Consider the following 22,446-nt stretch of genomic DNA (forward strand, 5'->3'; position numbering starts at 1 on the left):
ACTTTCGTCTAGTTTCGATTCTGCAAAATGAAGAAGGGAAAAAAAGGGGGTAAAAAAAATTTAACCCTTTATTTCAACTTGAACATGGTCCTTTCGACACTGAAATAATTTACATAAACATTTGAACATAGATGTAAAAGATAGCAGAAATTTGTAAAAAGCTACCTTGGAACACTTAAATTACTTTTCCCTTAATACCCCAAAATGATATGTAAACAACATTAAAAACTAGGGAGGTGCGATGTTCAATAAGAATAGATTTCCTCAAGACAAAACAGAACATTCTCGCGGTCAGACATCAGAACACAAATGTTTAGTCAAAATCGGTGGATCCCGCTTCTTGCATTCAGGAAGAAAGAAATGGAATATTTTTAAGATTGATGCATTCCAAACACCACAATTTTAGGTGTGGGTGTCCAAAACACCTCTGAAATAGTGGGGGGGTCCTTTTCTTTAAATTGGCGGGGACAACATTCCACAGACGGCCATTTGTGACGAACCCGATGAATATACAATTCCAAAACGGCACCGTGCAAACAATTCACCGTACAGCCCCCTCTGCTTTTTAAATACAGATTAATTGTATTAGAGTGAATTTATACACAGATATGTTAAAACATTTAAAATAAATTGTCACAGTTAACAAAAACATGCTGGGTCCATTTTCAGAGTTCGCTTCCATTCAATTATCCATGTCGTCCAAAAATTCCTCCTCAACGATGCGTTCGAGCCGGTCCAACACGACGTCTGTGTTGCCCGCGGGGTAATCTACCTGAACCGGGGGGTGACTCTGAGTGGGCGGCCCGTGGAAGGAGCAGCACAGGGTGGAAAGGAAAGGCAGCAAGTGGGTAATGGAGGACAAGGAGCACTGGGTGAGGAGGGGGAATTTCGGTTGCTCCGTGGAAGATTCCTCATTCAGCCCGTTGGCGGCCTGCGAAATAAGTGCACAAAAATTATCTTCATTGCTTGGACATTTATCACCAAACAGCTATGAATATATGATTTTACCCCGTAACGTTGCTGTATTCCCTCCAGAATTCGGACGACGTGGGGCTTACACTCCTGTTCGCCCTCAATCAGTGCACTCTCCGGACCGCTGTAGTGGTTCATGTCTACTTCTGGAACAAATGCCCAGCGATACCTGCGCACAGAATGTCTTCCCTTTTAATTATTCCCTTTTTATAAATATTTCTCTTTTATTTATGCAAGTGTTTGAACTCTTCCTGTATTAAGAATGACTCTAATCTCTTGCATGTGATTAAAAACTGTAATTGAATTGTAAGAAATATTAAGAAAGTTCTTTAAAACTGGTGGAAATTCACCCGTAAAAAAAAAAAAAAAAGAAACCTTTTTTGGGGCAAAGAACTGGATGCAATGGCCAAGTCAATCACCTGACCTGAATCCGATTGAGTATGTATTTCACTTGCTGAAGACAAAAGTATGCCCTGCGATTGGCTGGCAACCAGTTCAGGGTGTACCCCGTCTCCTGCCCGTTGACAGCTGGGATAAGCTCCAGCGCTCCCCGCGACCCTCGTGAGGATGAGCGACTAAGAAAATGGATGGATGGAAGTCTTTGGGACAAAGAGTATTTTGGCCCAAAGAAGTCTGCATTGCAACAAGCGACCACAAGGAAATAGAATTTATTTTACCAAATGAGTGTAAATCCGTGACTCTTGTGAGGATAAGCAGAAAAGAAATTTGATGGATCGAAGACAAAAGTCGGGAAAACGCCTCAAGAACAAGCAGGAACTTAAGACAGTTGTATTAGAGTCTGCCAGAGCACCACCAGGGATTAAATCCAAGTGTCTGGGGATGTCTATGCTTTCCACATTTAAGAATTTAAGTATTAATACGTGCAAGTTTGATTTACTATTGTTAATTTGTTACCTCCCTTTTCATAGAAAAGCCTCAGCTGACTTATAAAGTCTGTGCCATAAATGTACGTACAAACTAGGGGTGGGACAAATTATGAAAACCACCCAAACCGCTCTCGCAGACTACTTCAGTTCAATTCACGTGTCCTGTTTGGTTCACGGGCACGCAAAACTCTTTTCCTACTTTACTAATAAAGCAAAGCAAATTTATTCATATAGCGCATTTCATACACAAGGTAACTCATTGTGCTTTACACGATTAAAAGTATTTGAATACTGAAAGATAAAACATTTCAAATGGGGGAATAAAATAATTATATACTGCACTTTAATAAAATAAAAGTACAATTAAAAGCAGTGTACAAGAAATATCATTAAAATTGGAAATACTCAAAGCATGAAGGAAAAAAAAAAAGGTTTTTAACCTGGATTTAAAAACATTCAAACTTGGCGCTGATGCCATCTCTGTTAACTTATTCCATTTTTTTTTTTTTAAAAAAACGTAATAGCTAAATGTTGCTTCACCGTGTTGGACTCAGCGCTCCACTATTTGACCCGAGTCTGTTGATCTCAGAGCTCGACTGGGTTTCTATTCCGTAAGCATTTCTTTCATGTATTCAGGACCTAAACCATTTCGGGATTTATAGACCAGTAGCAGAACTTTAAAATCTATTCTAAAGCTGATTGTGTAAGGACTTTAGAATTAGATTTAAATGCTCTGACCTCTTTGTTCTGGTCAGAACCAGAACTGCAGCATTCTGAATGATTCTGACTGTTTAAATGCTCTTTTTGGGGAGTCCAGGCAGAAGACCATTACAATTGTCAAGTCTACTTGAGATAAAAGCATCAAGCCGTCACTCTGGTGATGTTCTTCAGATGGTAAAAGGCATTTTCGTGATTTATTTGATATGACTGTTGAAAGTCAGGTCAGAATCTATCAGAACACCGAAGTTTTGGACTTGGTCTGTTGTTTTTAACGATAGCGATTCCAGCTATTTACTAACAGCAATTCTCTTTTCTTTATTGCCAAAATACATATTTTAACGGACTGCTGCAGGCAGTCCGTAGTGACACCCGAACCCTCCACCACTGTTGCTGCCCCCTGTGAGTTGCAGGGTGTGTCGTGGAGTTTCTCCCGTGGCACATACTTGAAGCTGATCTCATTTGAACAGGAAAAAAATAAATTTATGAAGTGATTCCATTCAGTACTTACATTGACTCAGATTTGTCCGTTTGAATGTGTCTAATGTGCTATTCTTTCCTGCCCCCCTCCCCCAAAAAATGCAAATTGCTTGTTAAGCAAAGAAGCAATTAATTTTGTGTGTTTTTAAATTTTTCAGTGTACATGCACACCTGTCCACCACCCGTGCGGACCCTGAATTGAATCTCAAACATTTAACCCCTGATAAAAGTTAAGCCCGAACAGCCAATGTAGCACCAGGTCTTACAAACGATGACGTGACTTTTCCCGAAAGAGACCGCTTACATCTGAAAGAGTGGGATCCTCTCCGGGGGGAAGGCCAAGGATGTGTCCAGAAACTTACAAGCTGACAGGTACATGTTCAACTCCGCCTGGGAGAAATTCACGGTCGCGTTTCTGTCGAAAGCGCCGCGTACGACTTTGGCTAGCCTGGGTGTACACAAGCAGGGATAACGGTTATTTGAAATGACGTGGTCAGGATTGGGAAATAAATATCAAGAGCTCACTTTGAGACATCTTTATCTACCAGGAGAGCTTTCTCAAGACGTGCAAATGTGCGAATCTGAAACAAACAAACAAACGGTAATTACAGTAACTATACTGTGTGAACAGTCACTCAAAATCTTTACCAGCTCTGTGACCATGATCGGCCAAAGAGATGTCAGGTGCTGGGACGAAATCCGCAGCAGGAGAACACGGAACATCAGGAATATCTGAGCGGAAACTGCGGGGCTGGGATTCATTCGTAAAGCCTCCGTGAGACGCTCTGGTGGGGAAACAATGATGTTTTCGTCACTACATTCAATATTTGGAAATGTAAAAGCACTGTGGGGGAAATTTGTTTGCTCATAAAGAAAATAAATCCCAATTTTTTTATGGTTGACTGCTGATTAGAGTAATAGATTATTTAGTCCCCAATAAATATTACAAAATTATAGTCGGAAACTGTACTGTATTGTACTGTTCTTGTGGTGTGTGCCCCATGGCCACATGGGAGTTATACAAGACATACAATAATAATATTGTAGTGGAGAAACAGCTCGTCTCGTGTTCTCAGTAAGGCAGTCATATTTGTCGTATTGACCGAAGGAAAAAAAAAAAACATGCCCGTGAATATTTTTTTTTTGGGGGGGGGTGCATTTTTTACGTATTTCTGACTGATATAGAGCTCGTGCACATGATGTCATCAGTTTCACGGCGCCATATTGCTGGTCAAACAGAGCTGCTCGACATTGTGGGAGACATTAAACCAGAGTAGAATATTTACAATACCCGAGACCTGTTCTGCTGTTGGTTATCACAACAGACGAGACACATATTCAAAGAGATCATTCTATGGAATATCAGATGAAAAGACGTGAAAAGCTCGATGGATTTCGACATTTAAACGTGATGGATGGTGCCCAACCAAAATACACACACGCCTGAGTAGCGATTGCTTCATTTCAAGTGGGAATTATTCTTCTCAATCTCAAATTACCAAAAAGTATTTGTAATGCCAAGTTGTCTTATTTGAGAACAATGCGTGTTAAAAAAAAGTTGGTTTTTTTGCCAATCATAGTTAATGAATGCGAGTTTGAGTAAAACCAGGGGTCATTTATTTAAATATTAGCATTGAATACTAGCTGAAAAGATCGATGAATTCCAACAAAGGTTATAACATGTCGCCGAACACACTTCCGCGTTCACGAGCCGTCAAAACAGTCACTATGTGGGATTTATTCCTGATGAGAACAGATTCAGTAACAAAGTATTCGTATGTGTCCAGATTTTTATACGCTTTCAAACTCTTCCGTGTAAATCTCGACGATTTACTCACCAGATCCATGTGTAGATCCAGTTGTCCAAGACAAGCGGAAGTGAATTAATAGTCCAATTTCTTATTGGCGAAAACATCGACTTTGGCATTAAATACGGGTCCTCTATGCAGAGTTTATCTAATTTTTCCACGTACCGTCGTTTATTTTGACCTTCTAAATGTCTGACGGTATTGGACAAGACTGTGGGCGTCGTGCTACAAGACATATTTTTGTGTCGTCTACAACCGACTTAGCATTGAGCAAAGCTTATCTTGACCGGCAATATGGCGACGTAAACAAAAGTCAAGTGATTTTATGACATCGGTACACCAGCTCTATAGTCTATTACCATCATCATTAAACAACCACGAAAATTGGAGACTGTCACTTTCTTGGTAAGTGCAAATTAGTAAATATAGCAGAGATCATATTTCCCGTGTGCGCAATATTCGGAAACAATGTCACACCTTGAATGAGGGGTAGATAGAGATGGTACTGATCGAGTTCTCCACTGAACATTGCAAACGCCTGGCGCTTCAAAAGCATGGGTTTCTGGTCGACGTTGGCAAACAGCTTCAGGGAGCCACTCTGCATACCTAAACAAACATTATCAAACATGACATTCATACAATTGCCCCCCTCTCCGCCATCTGCCTGGTAATCAAGGTGAATTTACTCACTCATGAGGTCTTTAAACATCGTCTTCTCATGAGTCAGCAAGTGGTCAATTATGGCTTTCCAACTGGAGAGAGCACAGAACAAACGTTCATTAGACAATGATCAACCATCATCGACGTAAAATAATATTGAACAGTAAAAAAAACTAAGGATCTATTGCTATGTTTCTAACCTGGGTGCACAGGAGGCATCCATTGTGAAGAAAAGGGGATCCATGAAGAGCTCAAAGACTTCTTTCCTCCAGGCTCTCTTGGTGTAAGCGTAACCACTCAGGCTGCTCAAGAGCTGGGCTCCTGCCTCAAAGCTGGGCATGTTGTAGGCACTACATATAGTCAGAAAATCATACTTTAGTCTTATTAATCCTAAAGTGATAGTACTGTACGGTGGTGATGTTACAAAAAAAATAGTTACCTGTGATTCTTCAAGTAGGGGAAAACGTAGTACATGAGACGAGAAATGAGAGGCACTGCTTTCTCCTTCTCGTCACTGCGGTACACCATGTCAAGAAGTGGTGCCAAGATCTACACAAGTGAGATAAATAAATGTAATTTATGGACCGCCGCTTCTCTAAGACGCATATTTATTTGACAAACACACAGTATGGTATAAAAGATACCTCAGCTAGGAGGACGAGAGCCTGCACGCTGTAAACTGAGGGAGCAGAGGATGAAACCATGGCGCTGGCTTGAGCCATCGTCTCTACTGAGAGGAAGAATAATTAGATCTTCACACGCAAAAATAGCATTTATGTATTTAAGCCAGATCTATGTTTTAAAAAGCACAGAAAAAGCCCTTCATGCTCTAATAAGAGGCACATTTCTGATTAGTAGTGTGGTCATTAAGGGATAAAAAGCACAAAAACACCCAAGCCTCTGACCTAAAACACGATGGTAACCCTAACCCTATGTAATATTCATTTAAAGTTGTTTTGGATTCTAACTGCTGATCGACTAGCATCCAGACAAATCAATAGTTACCACAGTGATCGCCATCCATATCGGCGTCGTCAGGCTCGTCCATTTCGCTGCACACCTGCGGCTGAACTTTGACCTCAAGGCTGCGGCTCAACCAGCTGGTTTGCTCGAGAGACGAGCCCGCGATTCCGCCAACGGCCTCCAGAATGCGCTGAGTTACCTCCTGCACCAACCGCCGGGATTTTTATTCATAAAATCATACCGTCCCAGTTTCTCCTTGTTTGGCTTTCAAGCGGTTAAAAAATATGTTTTTTTTTTTTTTATACCTGCAGATCTCGAGTATCCTTCTTATTGTCCATATTGGGGAGTCTATTGACAACTTCATTGAGAATGCTGCAAGTGATATTTGCGTTTGAAGCACATAATGTTAAACAAACTCAAATATCTTGAGTACAAACTTGTTAAATATCTGTGCACAAACTAACCCCAGCAATAAGAAGTGACCAGGGGGAGCCAGGTTCAGCTGGACAGACTCTCGGAGCAGACTGATGAGAGGGGCGACGTTCTCTTGCAGGGCTTGTGCTGTAACGCTACACATTATTTAAAGATGGAGTGAGGATTTACAAAAACGTCTTACAACAACGCAGGCGGAGGCAAACTTCTGCATTCAAGGCGCACATTTATTTCAGAAATGTGGCAGATGGATGAAGTCATTTGAAGTTAAGGTTAAAGCAGTGGTTTTCCAGCTTCATGCTTAAAAACCCCTTGGTGAAAATACTTTCATCCATCCATTTACTTTGCCGCTTATCCTCACAAGGGTCACAGGGAGTGCTGGAGCCTATCCCAGCTGTGAACGGGCAGGAGGCCGGGTACGCCCTGAACTGGTCGCCAGCCAATCGCAGGGCACATAGAAACAAAGTCGCACTCACAATCACACCCAGGGGCAATTTAGAGTGTCCAATTAATGTTGCGTGAAACTGGAGTGCCCCGAGAAAACCCACGCTGGCACGGGGAGAACAAGCAAACTCCACAAAGGCGGGGCTGGGATCGAATTCGGGTCCTTAGAACTATGAGGCCGACGTTTTACCAGCTGATCCAGTGTGCCGCCTAATTTTATTATAATCAATAAAATGAATACATTTATTTTATTAATTAAGACTTCAGCCTTGTGAGCATCTAAACCTGACTTGGGTCTTTTCATTGCACGTCCTAGCGCTGACGCTTTTCGTCACGCTAACATCAGTCTTTTGGATGAGAATCACTGTCCCAAAACCTTGACTTCAACCAGAGTGACTTGTGTATTATTACATATTTACCTTTTCATATAAGCATAAGTGAATTGCAACATGGGGATGTCCACCAGGGTTGACTTCTAATTCGGAGAGAGCAGGAGGTTTCTTACAAAAGGGTGGCTGAAAATGCAAATACTGAGTACTTTTTTTTTTTTTTTTTTTGGTACCGTATCTCCCTTGAGCTGGTGTGGCTTTTTCACCACTTCCTTGACCAAGTGTAGGATGGTGTCAATGTGCAAGGTGTGCAACGATTTCACCAACTCTACAATGGTTAGATGAGACTCATTGACCGCAGGTAAAATCTACAGAAAAAAAAAAGAAGCTGTCAATCCTTTTCTTCTACGTGACTCTCTCTCTCGGGAACATTGCCGCTCTTACATTATTTGTGTGACTCCTTTTACTCTTCCTACTGCGCCACGCAGCTCCCAGCGAAGCCATGACTGCAATTCCATATTGGGCAGTCAGAGGAAGCAGGAACTGTAGTATCCGCTGACGTAGAATCTATGCGAGCAACATGTCAATAATGTATAAATAATGAATGAAATTTGCTACTGGTTTTAACTGGTGCAATTATGTTAAATATAGTTAAAGGTCAAGTGTCATCCCTATAAACATTCTAAAATAGATATTGAAATGAAAAATACATATAACATTATTCACTTCAATGTCTATACGAAAAAATAAATACGAGCAGAGAGCGTGTCATTTGTGCGCAAAGTTGTGGCAGTGTCATTCGATATCCAAGTGGTCGCCATACTGGCTGCATCTCCTGCGCGTGACGTCACCCTGGACATTCGCCATTGAAAACACGCTGTGCCACCTACGATGGCAGACGAACACGGCCCTTCACACACAGAAGCTCTTTTCGAAGAAGAGAACATCTTACAACCGAGTGAAGTGACCAGGGCATTACCCTATTGATTGGAGTCATATTTAGATGATATGCGGATCACGGCCAAACCACCTCCCCGCCTGATCCACCTCCGCGCGGCGGTGATAGAAACATTCACAAGGCCTGCGAAGGCAGTTCTTCAGCGGCTGCTGCACGGAAGCCTTCCGATGTGCACAGACACATTTAGCACACCTGATTTACCGATTACACCCCCCCCCCACCCCAACTATTGTTTTTTTTTTTAAGTAGCTGCATACACACCTACCTGTCATTTGGAACCCACTAAACTCTCATTCTTTACAATCAATTTTTCACGACAAACCGGGTCTTTTGGAAAAGTATGAAGAGCAAATCCATCCTTCTAAGTGTTCGAGCAATATCCAGCAATGCAACGAGCCGGCATTTTGGCTAACACGAAGGAACAACGAGCTACCTTCCTGCAGGTAAAACTAATAGAAAGAAACAAGTCCACTTGAGAGCACTACTGCCTGTGGTCGAAAACAAATCCCTCGAGAGGATTTTCATGGCGAGAGTTACAAAAAGCCATGTTCGTCAAAATCATGTTTTGTGGTGAAAAAAAACGGATGTGTCCATACTGGCTGCCGTTTTTTCATTAATAACATCCTAAAAATCATCCATTTCATGAAACTCGACCTTTGAATTTTGTCTATTGATAACGTTGATATATTAGCCGAGATTGTTGAAGATGAGACGCATTGGTTTAGGAGTTTATTGCACATGCAATATCTCCCACATCTTCGTCAGAGAGTGGCAGGTAGACGTGAATGGCAAAGAGTGTATGGTATGTTATGCCGTCTCCCATGGATAGCTGTATAATGGTGTACATCAACAACATACCTTGGTGCTTTTAAAGAACACAGAAGAACTGGGCTTGCTGCTTGTTGGCGTGTCAGGTGCCCGCTTGTGCAACTCTTCCTTCCTAACCACACCCCAAAGCAATGCCATGCTACTGAGAATGTGCGGCAGCCCCTCCAGCACAGCGCTGCGTCCGTTACGGATGTCAACAGAGTCGCAGGCTACCAAGGTCTGGTGAAACGCAGTGTTAACGGGAGGTCCTGGAAACAGTACACTGTCTGTTTATTGTATATACAGTATTCGTAAGACTCACCCGCTTGTTGTCCAGCAGACAGTAGTGTGTAATTGTGGTTAGGCCTTCTAGAAGGGTCAGAGGGTAGTCTGGTGGAATATTCTCCCGCCTGCCAGTTACAGCAGAAAGATATTCAAATTTAAAAAAAAGCAGTGGATCCTCTATCAGCCCTGGAATAATAAGCCCGGGAAATCAAAGAAAACACACAGTTCAAAGAATCATCATGATGACATTTGACTTTAGTAAATTTCACTCAACCATATAAAATTACTTGTTCCTCAGATTTGGCCGGTCACATTGTTTTGTGTGACCCAGTAAACCAAATCTTGTGCATCGACTTCATGTTTCTTTTCTATATTCTGTACCAAAACAGCATAGACTTTAGCTTTAAAAATGTTTTCGGCAAGCATTTTGGTTAACAAACCCATTTTAAAAATGAACTGAAGACTTGTCAAAAATCAACAACTATTTTGCATGACTTCTGAAATCAAAAGTAGTTACCCATAAATTTGCTGTTGAGAACATGCAAACTCCACACAGGATGCTGGACCTGAGACTGGAGCCCAGAACCTCACAACTGTGCGGCAGATGTGCCAACCACTAGCACACCGTGCTCCCTCAGTTTGAGCCTAGAATTAGCTAATTCACTTGACATTAATTTTTGTTTTTAATCTTGACCAACTTGGAAGACAAATTGCATCATAGAATAGTTTGTGTTCGATTTTGGATGTTTGACTCTATATTTGAGTTCATACAGAAAAAAAGATAATTGATCAACAATGTTAACGATAAGCAGAAGATTTTTGTAACTTCTATTAATTTAGCACATAGTTATATGACGCATTAAGAGTGAACTAGAATGGGTGTGTGGAAGAGGTCAGAAGAGGATGTGCTGCATTTACCTCTGATTTGCCCTTCCTCCATCATGCTCAAAAATCTTCACCAGCTCATCCAAGTTCCTGCAAATCTGATTCATGACTGGACCCACAATGATGCCCAAAGAGCGGCCCAAGTACGGCAGAGAGGAGCACAGCAGCGCCACCCAGTGTGGGTGCATGGCGTAGCCGTACTGGGGCTGCAGAGCGCTGGCGGCGGCAGAAACGAACATGCCCTGGGCGGTGATGGGGTGGCTCTGGACGTACTGGGCCGCCTTGATGGACTGCTGAAACAGAACGGCTGTTTGCCACCCACGCGTGAGGGGGTTACTGCCAGTCGGAGATTCTGCCGGTTGACCGGAAGCCCCGCTGGCTGCAGTCCCGGACGCCGTCCTGCTGGGCCGCACGTGGTACTCCAAGACGATGAGGGCCTGGAGGAGTTTGAGCAATTCCATCTGTAAGGGATATTGCTCCAGCCCTTCTCCCTTCCCGACATTCACAAGATTCTCTTCTGATAGTCCACCATCTTCATCCAGCAGCTCAAGACCCTTGGATGTTCGCTTGTCCGTAACCCTTTGGCTTATATACATAGAAGCGGAAAGTGTAAGTAAAGCATACTGCTGCACTTTACACCCAGCGAGGAGTTTGTAAATGTGCTCAGGGGTTCCGTCATGTCTTTGCGACATGGAAGTGAGCTGATTCACCATACGCGTTAGCACTTCCACGCTCTTCACCTGCACATCTCTGTTGCCCTGCAAGTCGAGCGGCCCGAGGCTCTGCCAGGACGAGTAGTGAGAGCAGAGAAATCGCAGGCACAGGTTCATTAGCAGCTCGATGAGGAGAGAAGGGGGCACGGAGGGGAACGACGAAGGGGAAAGCAAAGCGCCGTAGAAGCTCATGCCATCCTGAGCTTGCTGGTGGCGCTGCAAAAGGTTGGAGACGAGGTTCAGGTGTGCGGCAGAGCTGGTGTCCAGGGAAGTGGATGAGAATGCCTCCACTAGAGGGCACTCAGCACTGCTCCTCAGCAGGCTGTCGAGCAGCGCCAAGCCTTGGAGCAGATGGCGCCAACCGCCTGCCACGTGATAGAGGAGCACGTGATGAAACAATGAACCGATGGCCTCTTTTTTCTCACGTTCCTGTTTTAACAAACGCGATCTGGCCATGGCCTCCAACTCCAGATCCTCGTCATCCTCGCTTGACAGCGAGTCGGACGCCTGCGTGCGCTCGGACTCCGCCCTCCGCAGGCCGTTGACCATTCCTCCCTCATCGGTGCCGGAGCCCGAATTCTCAGTGGACACTTGGGCACCGCTGGTATCTGCCGATTCCGTGTTGTCGCTTTTGACAGCCTCCTTTTCATCCTCCTCTCCGTCCTCCTCCACAGTCTCCTCGCTCTCGCTCCTGGATGCCACCAAGGACAACTCGGGACCGTTATCTAATTGTAGCCACAGGGATTCTCGGTCTATGACGTTCTGGAGATTTAAGGTGCTGGTCTCAGTAGCCATGGCATCCATTGCTTTTGTAGGCCACCGGCTTCTGTTGTTGAGAACCTTGAGGTTGCCTTTAAAAGAGAAGAAAAATCACAGAGTAAAATTCAAGTAACAGAAGTGACCCCCATTTTTTTTTTTTTTTTTGGTTCAATTGCTTATATTAACCCATTCGTGGGAAGCGTCCCATTTTTGGGACATCACGATTTTCCCGCATTATATCCTTCAGTATATAAAAATATTTAATTGCTTTAATCTGATTATGATTCTGGTTTTTGGGACGATCTACTAAGAAAACCCAAGTACCCTCTCCCGGGCAGCGTCCCATTTTTGGGATGAGATTATAAATTACTAAAGTTATCATATAACTTAACCATAAATGAAAAAGTAGTTATTTCCTTGATTGTGGCCTGTTAGGAGACTTTTATCTCAATAAGGCAAAAAATTGCCATCCTGCCCATGAATGGGTTAATAGTTTCAACAGTATATACCATCTAAATGTGGCACAACTATCATTTCATACTAATATTTAAATATTACCCAAAAAATAAATAGCAAATCGATGTGATTAGACCATTTACACTCACACTTCCAGGACATTTTTTGCCAAAGGGTTAACAGAAGTTCAATTAGACAAAAATAGTGCTAAACATTACTACTTTATTAATCAGGGCTTTGATCAATCTTTTGGCATCTTGAGAGTGTTGTAAAAAAATAAGACAAAATAAAAATCAATTCAATTGTTCAATTCATAGCTTAAAAAAAAAAAAAAAAAAAAAAATCAAAATAATCAACTGCTTAAAAAAAAACATGGCTTAAAGACTAACCAGCAGTGACATTTTGTTTGATGGCTTGAATGGAGCAACACTGCGTGGACGGGTGAAGCAGCAAGAGCAGGATGGGCTCCAGGATCCGGACCACGTCATTGAGGGACAAGGATCGCACCAGCCAGCACTGTGCTGCTGCACTTATTGAGCCGTCTGCGCAGCTCAGGCTCTCCACCACGACACAAAGTGACCTGAAGGAGAAAGAACCACATTTGGACTTAAAGACTGATTGGAAATAATACAGTTTAGAGACAAACATTAACAGTGTACTGCAGAATTCAGGACATCTGGGTTTGGTTGAATGATAATTATACATGAAAAGGGACATAAATGAAAATCTTTTTGAGTTCAAGGTTACCACAAGCTGGTACCGGACTGTCTGGCAAACATTGAGTTTCTCCAGTCTGCTACGGCTCACCACGTATGACTCATTTATGCCATAGCCAGTTCGTGCTCAGTGTAAAAACTTCCATCCATCTTTTTTCTTTGCCACTTATCCTCACGGGGAGTGCTGGAGCCTATCCCAGCTGTCAACGAGCAGGAGGTGGGGTACACCCTGAACTGGTTGCCAGCCAATCGCAGGGCACAAAGAAACCAACAACCAATCGCACTCACAATCACACCTAGGGTCAATTTAGAGTGTCCAATTAAATGTGTAAAAACTTAAAAATATGCATTTCACAGTTTTAGTTTTCCTTGTATTTTTGTGAGGCACAAAATGCAATTTTTGACTGGCAAACTGTGATGGAATTCCACTTATTGCAAGCCTTGTGAAAGATGTATTTGTTGTAATTGTGTCCGAATAAACCTGTCAAAGGAGCGGGAGTTCCTGTTCGACTGGATCTCACGGGTCAGGTGCCAGAGGATCGAGAAGCGGTGCAGGGCTTCAAGTCGAACAGCCTAGGCCACGCGATTACAAGAACCACTGTTTATTTTTTTGTATCATTTGTCTTTGTCACCAGAAGCAGAAAGAGCAACCCGACATGTATTTTCACCTTCTCCTTGTGGGACAGCGCCTGACAGATTATGTCCTCGCAGATGGTTGCTGATGGCGCCAAACAGTGAAGGCGGTAAAAGAGCTCCACGCAGGCCGTGTGATGCTCTCGACGCTCTGTGTCCAACTGGTTCCAAAGCACCAGGGCAACCCTCTGTATCACAACACACGATTAAAATACCTTCCGTCCTATACACACACTTTTAAGATTGTTTGGTTAGCACAAACATTTCCCTCGACCTGGTAAAGGTCAGTGCCCTCTTCTATGGTGGAAAGCAAAGTGGGATAAATGGGGGGCACGGTGATCATTTGCAGCTGCCCGCTCAGAGGGTTGGAGTCGGACGTCTGGTAGCGCCGCTTCTTGTCCTGGATGACCAGCGCCAAGGACTGGGAGTGGTTGATGAGCTCCAGCAGAGAGGCCACAGCTGTATGTTGGATTTTGTAGTCCCTTGACATGCAGCACAATGTCATCAAAGACTGCAGCCACACGGGCAAGCTCTCCCAGTTATCTCCTGTGAAGAAGAAACGTCACAGTTGAACGTGCCAGTGATCCACCATCCATCCATCCATCCATTTTCTACAGCGCTCGTCCTTCTTAGGATTGCGGGTGAGCTGTGCGCACACTGTGAACTTCAGTCTCGAATTCATTCTAAGAGACTGTTCTTCGGCATGTTGCTTTTGTCACTAACAACTTTTAAATGACCTCTTTATATATTATTGTTCGAGTGTCCACATTTTGAAAATTGGGGAAAGGGAGATGTTTATTTCGGTGAGATGTTTATTTGTCTTCGATGACACAACAGGTGACAAAATGGGCCATGCCATTTATTTAAGGTATACATAGAGAGATATAGAGAGAGAGATAGAGAGATAGAGAGATAGAGAGATAGAGAGATAGAGAGATAGAGAGATAGAGAGAGATAGAGAGATAGATAGATAGATAGATAGATAGATAGATAGATAGATAGATAGATAGATAGATAGATAGATTTCAGGCCTCTTGGCAGAAAAAAAAAATGTATGAAACGCAGGAATGCATGGACAATTTTACTCACCGTGGAGCCAACAAAAGGTACCAAATTCTGGAAAAAAGTTGGTTTGGTAAAATATGGGACCTTGAATGCTTAAAATTAGCTATCTTTCAAGGCATATTTTCCTTCTACAGAATAAGTGTTGACATCTCAATTTGATTCTAGTTAAAATGGGTTCATTTCAGCAAGACAGGAAATTGTGAACTCGTTTTTACCATTGGAGTATTCTGACAAACGCACGTCGCAGACATGTTATTAAAACACCTGGAGGCTGAATTCAGTAACAATAAGCATGAAATGTCTCCCTTAAGGCATATTCCACAGGTCTCAATGTTTTAGACTTTGAATATTCCACTGTACATCTGTGGTTGAAAAGTGGAGGAAGCAAGTGACTGACCTGCTTGGCCAAACATGTCTGTGTGGAGAGTCAAGGCTTCCTCTTCACTTAGGTAAACGGGGAAGGTGGTACACTCCAGGAGCATGTGACAGGCGGCAGCGAAGGTCTGTCGACAAGCCTCTGAGATTTCGCTCCTGCCTCGTGGCCTGTAACCAGCAGCACAGTCCAGAAAACTGCTGTGCTCTTTTTTTGTCTCTGCTTCTTGAGCCTCAGATGTGGACTGACGTTTTAAATTGTTTGGAGTGAAGAATTCTGTCAGTTTGTCTTTAATTTCCAATCCTACTTTGCTTCCTAATAAAGTCTTATGATCAACATTGCCAGATGTAACGTCAGCCTTGGGCTTTTCTTCCTGTGCTTCAACATCCTCCACCTGTACCAGCAGGTGTCTAAAACATAGGAGAGAAAGGATTAGTCTAGATGATATAGAGGGCCTACTTTTAAGATGAAATCTATGCATTGCTGATAATCACTACACGTGTCTCCAAACACATTTTGACCCTCAAATATCATTTTATTCTGCAGTACAGTAGAACAGTGGTTTACTCTTTTGCTTCAGAGTCCGTCCTTACTTTGTGCAACGTGAAGTTTGCATGTTCTCCCTGTGCAAGTACCCACGCATCTAACCACAGTCCATAAACATGCATGTTCAGTTCAATAACACACTAAATTGTCCATATTAACTAATGTGATTCTGTACAGTCTCTTGCCATAAAATCTGCTCCGCGACAAGTCCATAGTGGACCTCGGCTCTCACCAAAGTAACCTAAATTAGTGAGAACAAGCAGTATGGAAAATAGAAGATTGTCATGGTCTCTTTTTTTACTTTAAAAATTATGTATTTTAATCAGTGTGCACTCTGTTGTCAAATAATGCGTACTTTACCTTGTTGCTATGAAAGCCAGGATGTCCTGCATGCATTGTGCTGCGGTGTCGACGCTTCCGCCCCTTCTCCACACTCCGGGACCGTTTTTGCACGTTCCATTCGCCCTGGAGCCCACATCGGGTAGGAGATGCTGCTCCGACGGCGAGGCGCTGACCCCCAGCCCGCTGTCCTCTGATCGGAGTGTCTGGTAGGGTCCATCTGCAGGCTCTGCCTCATCTGCATCTCTGTTCGGCTCATCGTCTCCATGGTGACCGTAACTTTCACCGACACAGTCGTCTCTCTCACCTCCCTTTTCTTCATCCTAGAGAGAAGCAGAATTTACAGTGAGAAAACCAAATACATAACTACAAAAAAACGTTTGAATGAAAATATTTGACCAACTGAAGAAACACTGTAGAAAGTACAATGCAGTGATTCCCAACCACTGTGGTGTGGCACAATGTCTTACTATAGTGCAATGTGCTGTCGACCAACCTACTTACTGGTGTTTATTACCATCATAGCGCTGTCGTGGCATGACAACACTGTGTTTGAAACCTTTTTCTTCTTTACATGTGTACATATTTTCATGAAACGTTTTCAATTTCGGCAGAGTCACAGCTCATGCATGTAGCCATTCATACAACAGATTAAGTCAAGACTTCATGTGAGTGAATCAACTTTGTATTTTATCAAACAAGCGCAGATTTTACATAGTCAAGTTGTCCGTAAAAGGAGATTAACTCATTATTCAAGTATGGGTGGGGGTAGGGTGCAGGTGTGCATTGACGCGACTGCCGTAAATAGAAAGCCGGCTTGCTAGAACCCGGCTTTATGTGCATGCGCTAGACGTATTGGCGACACCTGAATCAAGTGATAAGGTGGATGTTTTTTTTTTTTTTTTTTTTTTTGGGGGGTGGGGGTGGGGGGCTTTGACATGGTGCATGATGTTGACGACTTTCGACGTAAATGCGCTCGCAGTACGTGAAGCAGCTCGGAAAATGTGCTTTTGGCATCACTTCCGTACATGCTCAGTATGGTTACCTTGCATTTCCTGTTTCCGGGTGAATATGGATTGTTTTGGAACGGGCTTGTTTTGTTAACGTTTATGAAATAAATACATAAATTAATGTCAAGACTGCAAAAAATAAGCAACATCTTTCAATATCAGTTTTTTCTACTCGTAACAAATTTTACGCACGTGATTTTTCCTGCTCGACTGTGCAGATTGCGAACGCACTCATCAAATATGAATGACTGATGTACTTATTGTAACATTTTTGTCTGGTGGAGTGCCTCAAGATTTCTCTATTGTCAAATATGTGCCTGGCTCCATAAAAGTTGGGGAAATATTGCCCTAATGATCAAACCTATACCTGAGTAATTGTTTTATCCTCCTCTTGGGCCTGTACGACTGTCTCCTCTGTGTCCATGAACGCCACGGGCATCTGGATCTTACTCAGCACCTTAAAGCATGCCCGCAGGGCCTGCGTGACATCCTCCAAGCAAACAGAGTCCATGCGGCCCCGCAGGGTCCGCAGCATTGTGCCGAGCATCTCGGGAAGGAAGTGGGACTGGATGTCAGCGTGGAGTTCCTGTGAAGGAAGACAGAGATTAGGAAAACACTGTGTACACTTCATGTTCTGATTAACAACTAGAGATTATTTACCAGAGGAAGAACATCAAGCAAAAAAATAATAAGATTGGACATTTCTGTGACAGAGGGAGCAGGACATCTGGTGTCTTGATAAGGCATAGGTGCATCGTTGTCACTATAAAATAAACCAAAACAAAAAAAAGGACTAAATTATAATCCACCAACCTTAAAACAGCATTAGATTTCAATTTACAAATGGAATGGGCTAGTTATTTTGCACGTAAATATGATTTTGACTCTGCTTTGCGGAGCGAATTCAATGTGCTAATCTGTGGTTTCACCTGAGAGACGTGCAGAAGCATTGAGTCATGTAATCCCACAGGTACTCGCTGTCCATGGAGCTCACGAGCATATTCATCGTCTTTATGATCTCTGCGCCGTTCTTGTTTTCTTTTATCATGCTGTTAAAATACAACAAGGTCAAACATCAATGTGAAGCAAAGCCCATTTTCCAGATCTAGGTATTTGTCATTAACCCATTATTTGTTGTCAAAATGACCAAAATTTCGACAAGACTAAATCCATCTGTTTTTACAGATATATAAATCTTTTGTAATTACAGTGTTATATGTTGACCTAATGACCAAAAATATTTTTTCTCTAAATTTAACTCACATTTTAATTTTCTAAAAATGTTTATTTTCATTTTATTACTTTTTTCCATCTTTACTTTTGAAGATGGCCTTCATGGGGAGCCCTAAAGGTCAATTATCAGTCATGATCCCCCCAAAAAATTAAAAATGAAAAAAATTAAAATGACACAAACCCCAAATCTTATGGCACTTTGTGGGCTCTCCATATATGTATACAGTATTTTTTTTTTTGTCTGTGTAATTTTCCCCTTATGTGTTGACAAATAGGTTTATATATTTTTTAATTGACATATAAATTATAAAACACTAAACAGCTAGTCATACCTATTTAGAGGGCAAATGACCCTGATGGGAGTCCTAAAAGTCAACTAGCATTCATGAAAAGATAAAAAAAAAAGAACAAACCACAGAGTAATATGTTGTGTTTAACCAGTTAATAGAGGACTTTCCAGATGTTTTAATATGCATGTTATCATTAAGCCCTCACATGTTGTTGACTTAATCACAAAATTTATTTATTTTTTACCCTAAAACTTGTTTATCACTCCTGACAAAGATAAAAATCAAATTGCAACAAACCCAATAAATCGAATCGTAACTCATTAAAAGCCCTCGATGTGGACAAGTTTTTTTGGGACACCAACTCTGTATTGAGTTCATATATGGAAAAGCCATTGATGGTTGTCTGTTGTTGCTGCCCTAACCTGGCCAACTGGTTGCCTGAGAGCCTTGAACTGGTGATGGTATCTTCATCCAGCATCTCTCGACAGTAGGTGTAAAAGGCTCGGACCACCTCCAACAGTACACTGCTCAAGACTACCGGTCCTGGAAACAGATGCCACAGTAGTACTCATAAAAACCAGACAAAGAATCATTTATCATTTTCGTGTCTTGTGTGCGGCATTTACCCAATTCCGGTTTATCCAGCAAGCTGATGATAATACGAAAAGGCCTGAGGTAGCCGATCACGCTCTCCGGTTTGCTTTCAACATCTTTCTGTTTGAGGATGTTAATCAAACCCTGAAGCCGCAGACCCGCCACATGGGAAGAAGGAAGACGAGAAACAAATGAGATAAAACACTGGGCAAACACAGCACATGTGACTAACGTAGTATTCTCTTGCTTCCTTTTCATTTCTCAAGTGTTCGTCCCCCCAGAGAAGACATACGTACTTCCAAATAAATACCATGACCATGTTCAGCCCTAGTTTTCATTTCAAAATCTTGTTAATTTTGTTACCTTGGTGATCTGTTTTTTTCCAATTTACCACCTAAGGTTAAGCATTATGGTTATCGCACCATCATTTGTGTACTGACATGACAGTAAGTAGATGTGTCTTAAGTATGTGTCTATATGTACTGTAACAGTCATCAACTCCAAAGGAGAAGACCCGAGAAATGGTATGATGAAGAATTATGCCAAAATATCTATCCATCCATTTTCTTTGTTGCTTATCCCCACGAGGGTCGCAGGGAGTGCTGGAGACCACCACCAACTGTCAACGGGCAGGAGGCGGGGTACACCCTGAACTGGTTGCCAGCCAATTGCAGGGCACATAGAGACCAACAGTCGCACTCACAATCAAACCTATGGACAATTTAGAGTGTCCAATTAATGTTGCACGTTTTTGGGATGTGGGAGGAAACCGGAGTGCCCGGAGAAAACCCACGCAGGCACAGGAGAACATGCAAACTCCACACAGGCGGGTCCGGGATTGAACCCGGGTCCTGAGATCTGTGAGGCCAAGGCTTTACCAACCGATCCACCGTGCCACCCATGCCAAAATATTTGGGGGAGAATAGATCTAAAAAGGCAACCAAAATTTATTAAAATCTTGTGTCACTGTGTCATGCAAGACATCAGCAGATCTCATCACAAGACTGCTTAGCTTTTTCCGTGCTGCAACCAGCTAAAGCAATAAAAGTAAATGCGTTAAGAGGTCCACAGAGAAGGCACAAAAAAAGAAAAAAAAAAGTGAATTGAAGTGAAATCACCGTCACTTTAAAACAGGGGTCAGCAACCTTTGGCATGCGTGCCACGGGTGGAACTCCTCAGTATAAACACTGGCACGCTGCTTAAATTGCCACCAACATTCCCATTCGACATGACAAACGTACATGTTCTACTCGGCGTCACAGTGACGTGGAAAAAAAAAAAAAAACCTTGACAGAGTAAGTAGTAAAAACTATAAAATACCACTAGGTAACAGTATTGATTTGCAAGCACGCACACAACTTCCCGTTACAAATCTTAATTGAATATCTGTCCAGTGTCTTTAAAGGATTAGTAGTTTTACTTTATTTGGTTTTTATTTAGTTTTACTACACGGTGGCAAATATCTTTGTTAATGTTGGGAATGTAATTTAAAACTTTGCCAGCACTGTTTTTAATCTAGTTATTTTAAAAGATGCCGGTGATACTTGGAAGTCTGGAACTAATTAACATGAGGGAAAAACTGTTCAGGGAAAACAATTTGGAGGTCATCCATTTCCAAGCAGTTTATCCTCACAAGTTTTGCGGGAGTGCCGGAAACTCACCCAGCTAACTTCGGGTGATAGGCGGAATACACCCTGAACTGGTCCCCACTCAGTCAACCAATGAAACGGAACAGACTGTGGTAGTAATTGTGTCATTTTCCACATCTCACTAAATTATAGTATCATGGACAACTAAATGTCATAATTCAATTTAAAAAAAAAAAAAAAACTCAAATGGATTCATTTATGAAATAACTTTGATCATTACAGTTTACAGATTAAAAACCAAACAAATTTCCCATCGCAAGGAATTACATTATAACAAACAAGTAAGAAAAATCTATTGAGAAACAATGTGGGAAATTGCCTTCTGAAAATGTTCATTTTATATGCAGTCAATAGATATAATATTGACTTCTGAAGGCATGAAGATGATTTCTTTTACAAAATATCCAATTTATCTAGATCACAGGTCACAATTTTATGTGACCCGTGAAGCAAAATCTAAGTGTCAATTTCAATTATTCTTGTAAAAATCTTTATTAAAAAAAAAAAAAAATCCATTTGTGACGCATCATAAATGATAAAGTTGAAATATTACAAGCATTTTTGTGTTACCAAGCATGAATAGTTGAAATACACATTATGCCTGATTTCTGATTCTATAAGTAGATCATGAATTGATGCTTTAAATATGATGAGATGATTAAATATTTACATTGCTTCACAGTCATAACAGCCCTCTGAGGGAAACTGGAACCACAATGTGGCCCACGAGAAAAATGAGTTCGACACCCCTGATCTAGATGCGCCTGTATATATCTGTATCTCAATGCGTGTGTGTTACCTGCACAATAAGATCCTTTGAGTACGTGTTAAAGTAAAACGACATATGTTCCTCTGCTGAAGAAGACATAGTTGGATGCGGTGCAACCATTTCTCCTTTGATGTCTGTGCCTACGAAAAACAAAAACAAAAAAAACACACAACAGCAAAGTGAGAAAAACAGAAATTGAACTAAAAACTACCAGGAAGGTAGTAAGCCAGTCATCACTTCATATTGCCTTATGATTAGTTACTGTACCGAGGAGCCATGCATAGAGACGCCTATTGAGGGACATGTCTCTGCGGAGTAATGTAAGTGAAGCAGCAGAAACCATTGCGGTCACGTCATCAATGCTCAATACGATGCTGGTCTCCGCTGGGTCCTAAACAAACGAAAAAGACAGGAGAAAATTGTCCATAGAGCCCAACATTAAAGTGCCATTGTCATGAAAGGCAAGATTTTTAGTATGTTATTAATGAAAAAAACGGCAGCCGACATGGACCCATGAGTTTTTTTTCCCCCACCACAAAGCATGATTTTGACGCATATGGCTTTTTGCAACTCCCGCCGTGAAAATCCTCTCGAGGGATTTGTTTTCGAGAAGAAGCAGGGCGTAATGTACAGGACAGGACCGCGCTCAAGTATTAGTTTTACCTCCAGCTCGT

The 22,446-nt window shown here is 42.1% G+C and overlaps 1 protein-coding gene across 3 annotated transcripts in view; it reads right to left on the reverse strand.

Annotated features, from left to right (window-relative positions):
• Positions 1-46: 46 nt before the first annotated feature.
• The window catches only part of dop1b (DOP1 leucine zipper like protein B), a 29,651-nt gene continuing 7,251 nt past the window's right edge, over positions 47-22,446 (reverse strand). Inside the window, exons 7-39 of one of the 3 annotated variants that reach the window (XM_061841363.1) lie at positions 22,040-22,163; positions 21,803-21,912; positions 19,387-19,498; positions 19,183-19,303; positions 18,167-18,286; positions 17,898-18,000; positions 17,764-17,823; positions 17,605-17,706; positions 16,249-16,550; positions 15,367-15,752; positions 14,179-14,450; positions 13,940-14,092; positions 13,753-13,844; positions 12,945-13,135; positions 10,661-12,191; positions 9,780-9,867; positions 9,509-9,697; positions 8,137-8,259; positions 7,926-8,060; positions 7,783-7,838; positions 6,952-7,056; positions 6,793-6,859; positions 6,530-6,689; positions 6,169-6,254; positions 5,964-6,073; positions 5,725-5,874; positions 5,555-5,616; positions 5,342-5,470; positions 3,705-3,841; positions 3,582-3,637; positions 3,361-3,504; positions 1,009-1,141; positions 47-931 (exon numbers count right to left, since the gene is read on the reverse strand). In XM_061841363.1, coding sequence (XP_061697347.1) covers positions 683-931; positions 1,009-1,141; positions 3,361-3,504; positions 3,582-3,637; positions 3,705-3,841; positions 5,342-5,470; positions 5,555-5,616; positions 5,725-5,874; positions 5,964-6,073; positions 6,169-6,254; positions 6,530-6,689; positions 6,793-6,859; positions 6,952-7,056; positions 7,783-7,838; positions 7,926-8,060; positions 8,137-8,259; positions 9,509-9,697; positions 9,780-9,867; positions 10,661-12,191; positions 12,945-13,135; positions 13,753-13,844; positions 13,940-14,092; positions 14,179-14,450; positions 15,367-15,752; positions 16,249-16,550; positions 17,605-17,706; positions 17,764-17,823; positions 17,898-18,000; positions 18,167-18,286; positions 19,183-19,303; positions 19,387-19,498; positions 21,803-21,912; positions 22,040-22,163 — 5,958 coding nt within the window. In that variant the 3' untranslated portion in view covers positions 47-682. Of the gene's footprint in view, positions 932-1,008; positions 1,142-3,360; positions 3,505-3,581; positions 3,638-3,704; positions 3,842-5,341; positions 5,471-5,554; positions 5,617-5,724; positions 5,875-5,963; positions 6,074-6,168; positions 6,255-6,529; positions 6,690-6,792; positions 6,860-6,951; positions 7,057-7,782; positions 7,839-7,925; positions 8,061-8,136; positions 8,260-9,508; positions 9,698-9,779; positions 9,868-10,660; positions 12,192-12,944; positions 13,136-13,752; positions 13,845-13,939; positions 14,093-14,178; positions 14,451-15,366; positions 15,753-16,248; positions 16,551-17,604; positions 17,824-17,897; positions 18,001-18,166; positions 18,287-19,182; positions 19,304-19,386; positions 19,499-21,802; positions 21,913-22,039; positions 22,164-22,446 lie in introns of all 3 variants that reach the window. The other 2 variants (XM_061841362.1, XM_061841361.1) reach the window with 2 other exon arrangements.

The sequence above is a fragment of the Syngnathoides biaculeatus genome, chromosome 14, assembly GCF_019802595.1.
Source record: "Syngnathoides biaculeatus isolate LvHL_M chromosome 14, ASM1980259v1, whole genome shotgun sequence".
In the NCBI taxonomy this organism is placed as follows: domain Eukaryota; kingdom Metazoa; phylum Chordata; class Actinopteri; order Syngnathiformes; family Syngnathidae; genus Syngnathoides; species Syngnathoides biaculeatus.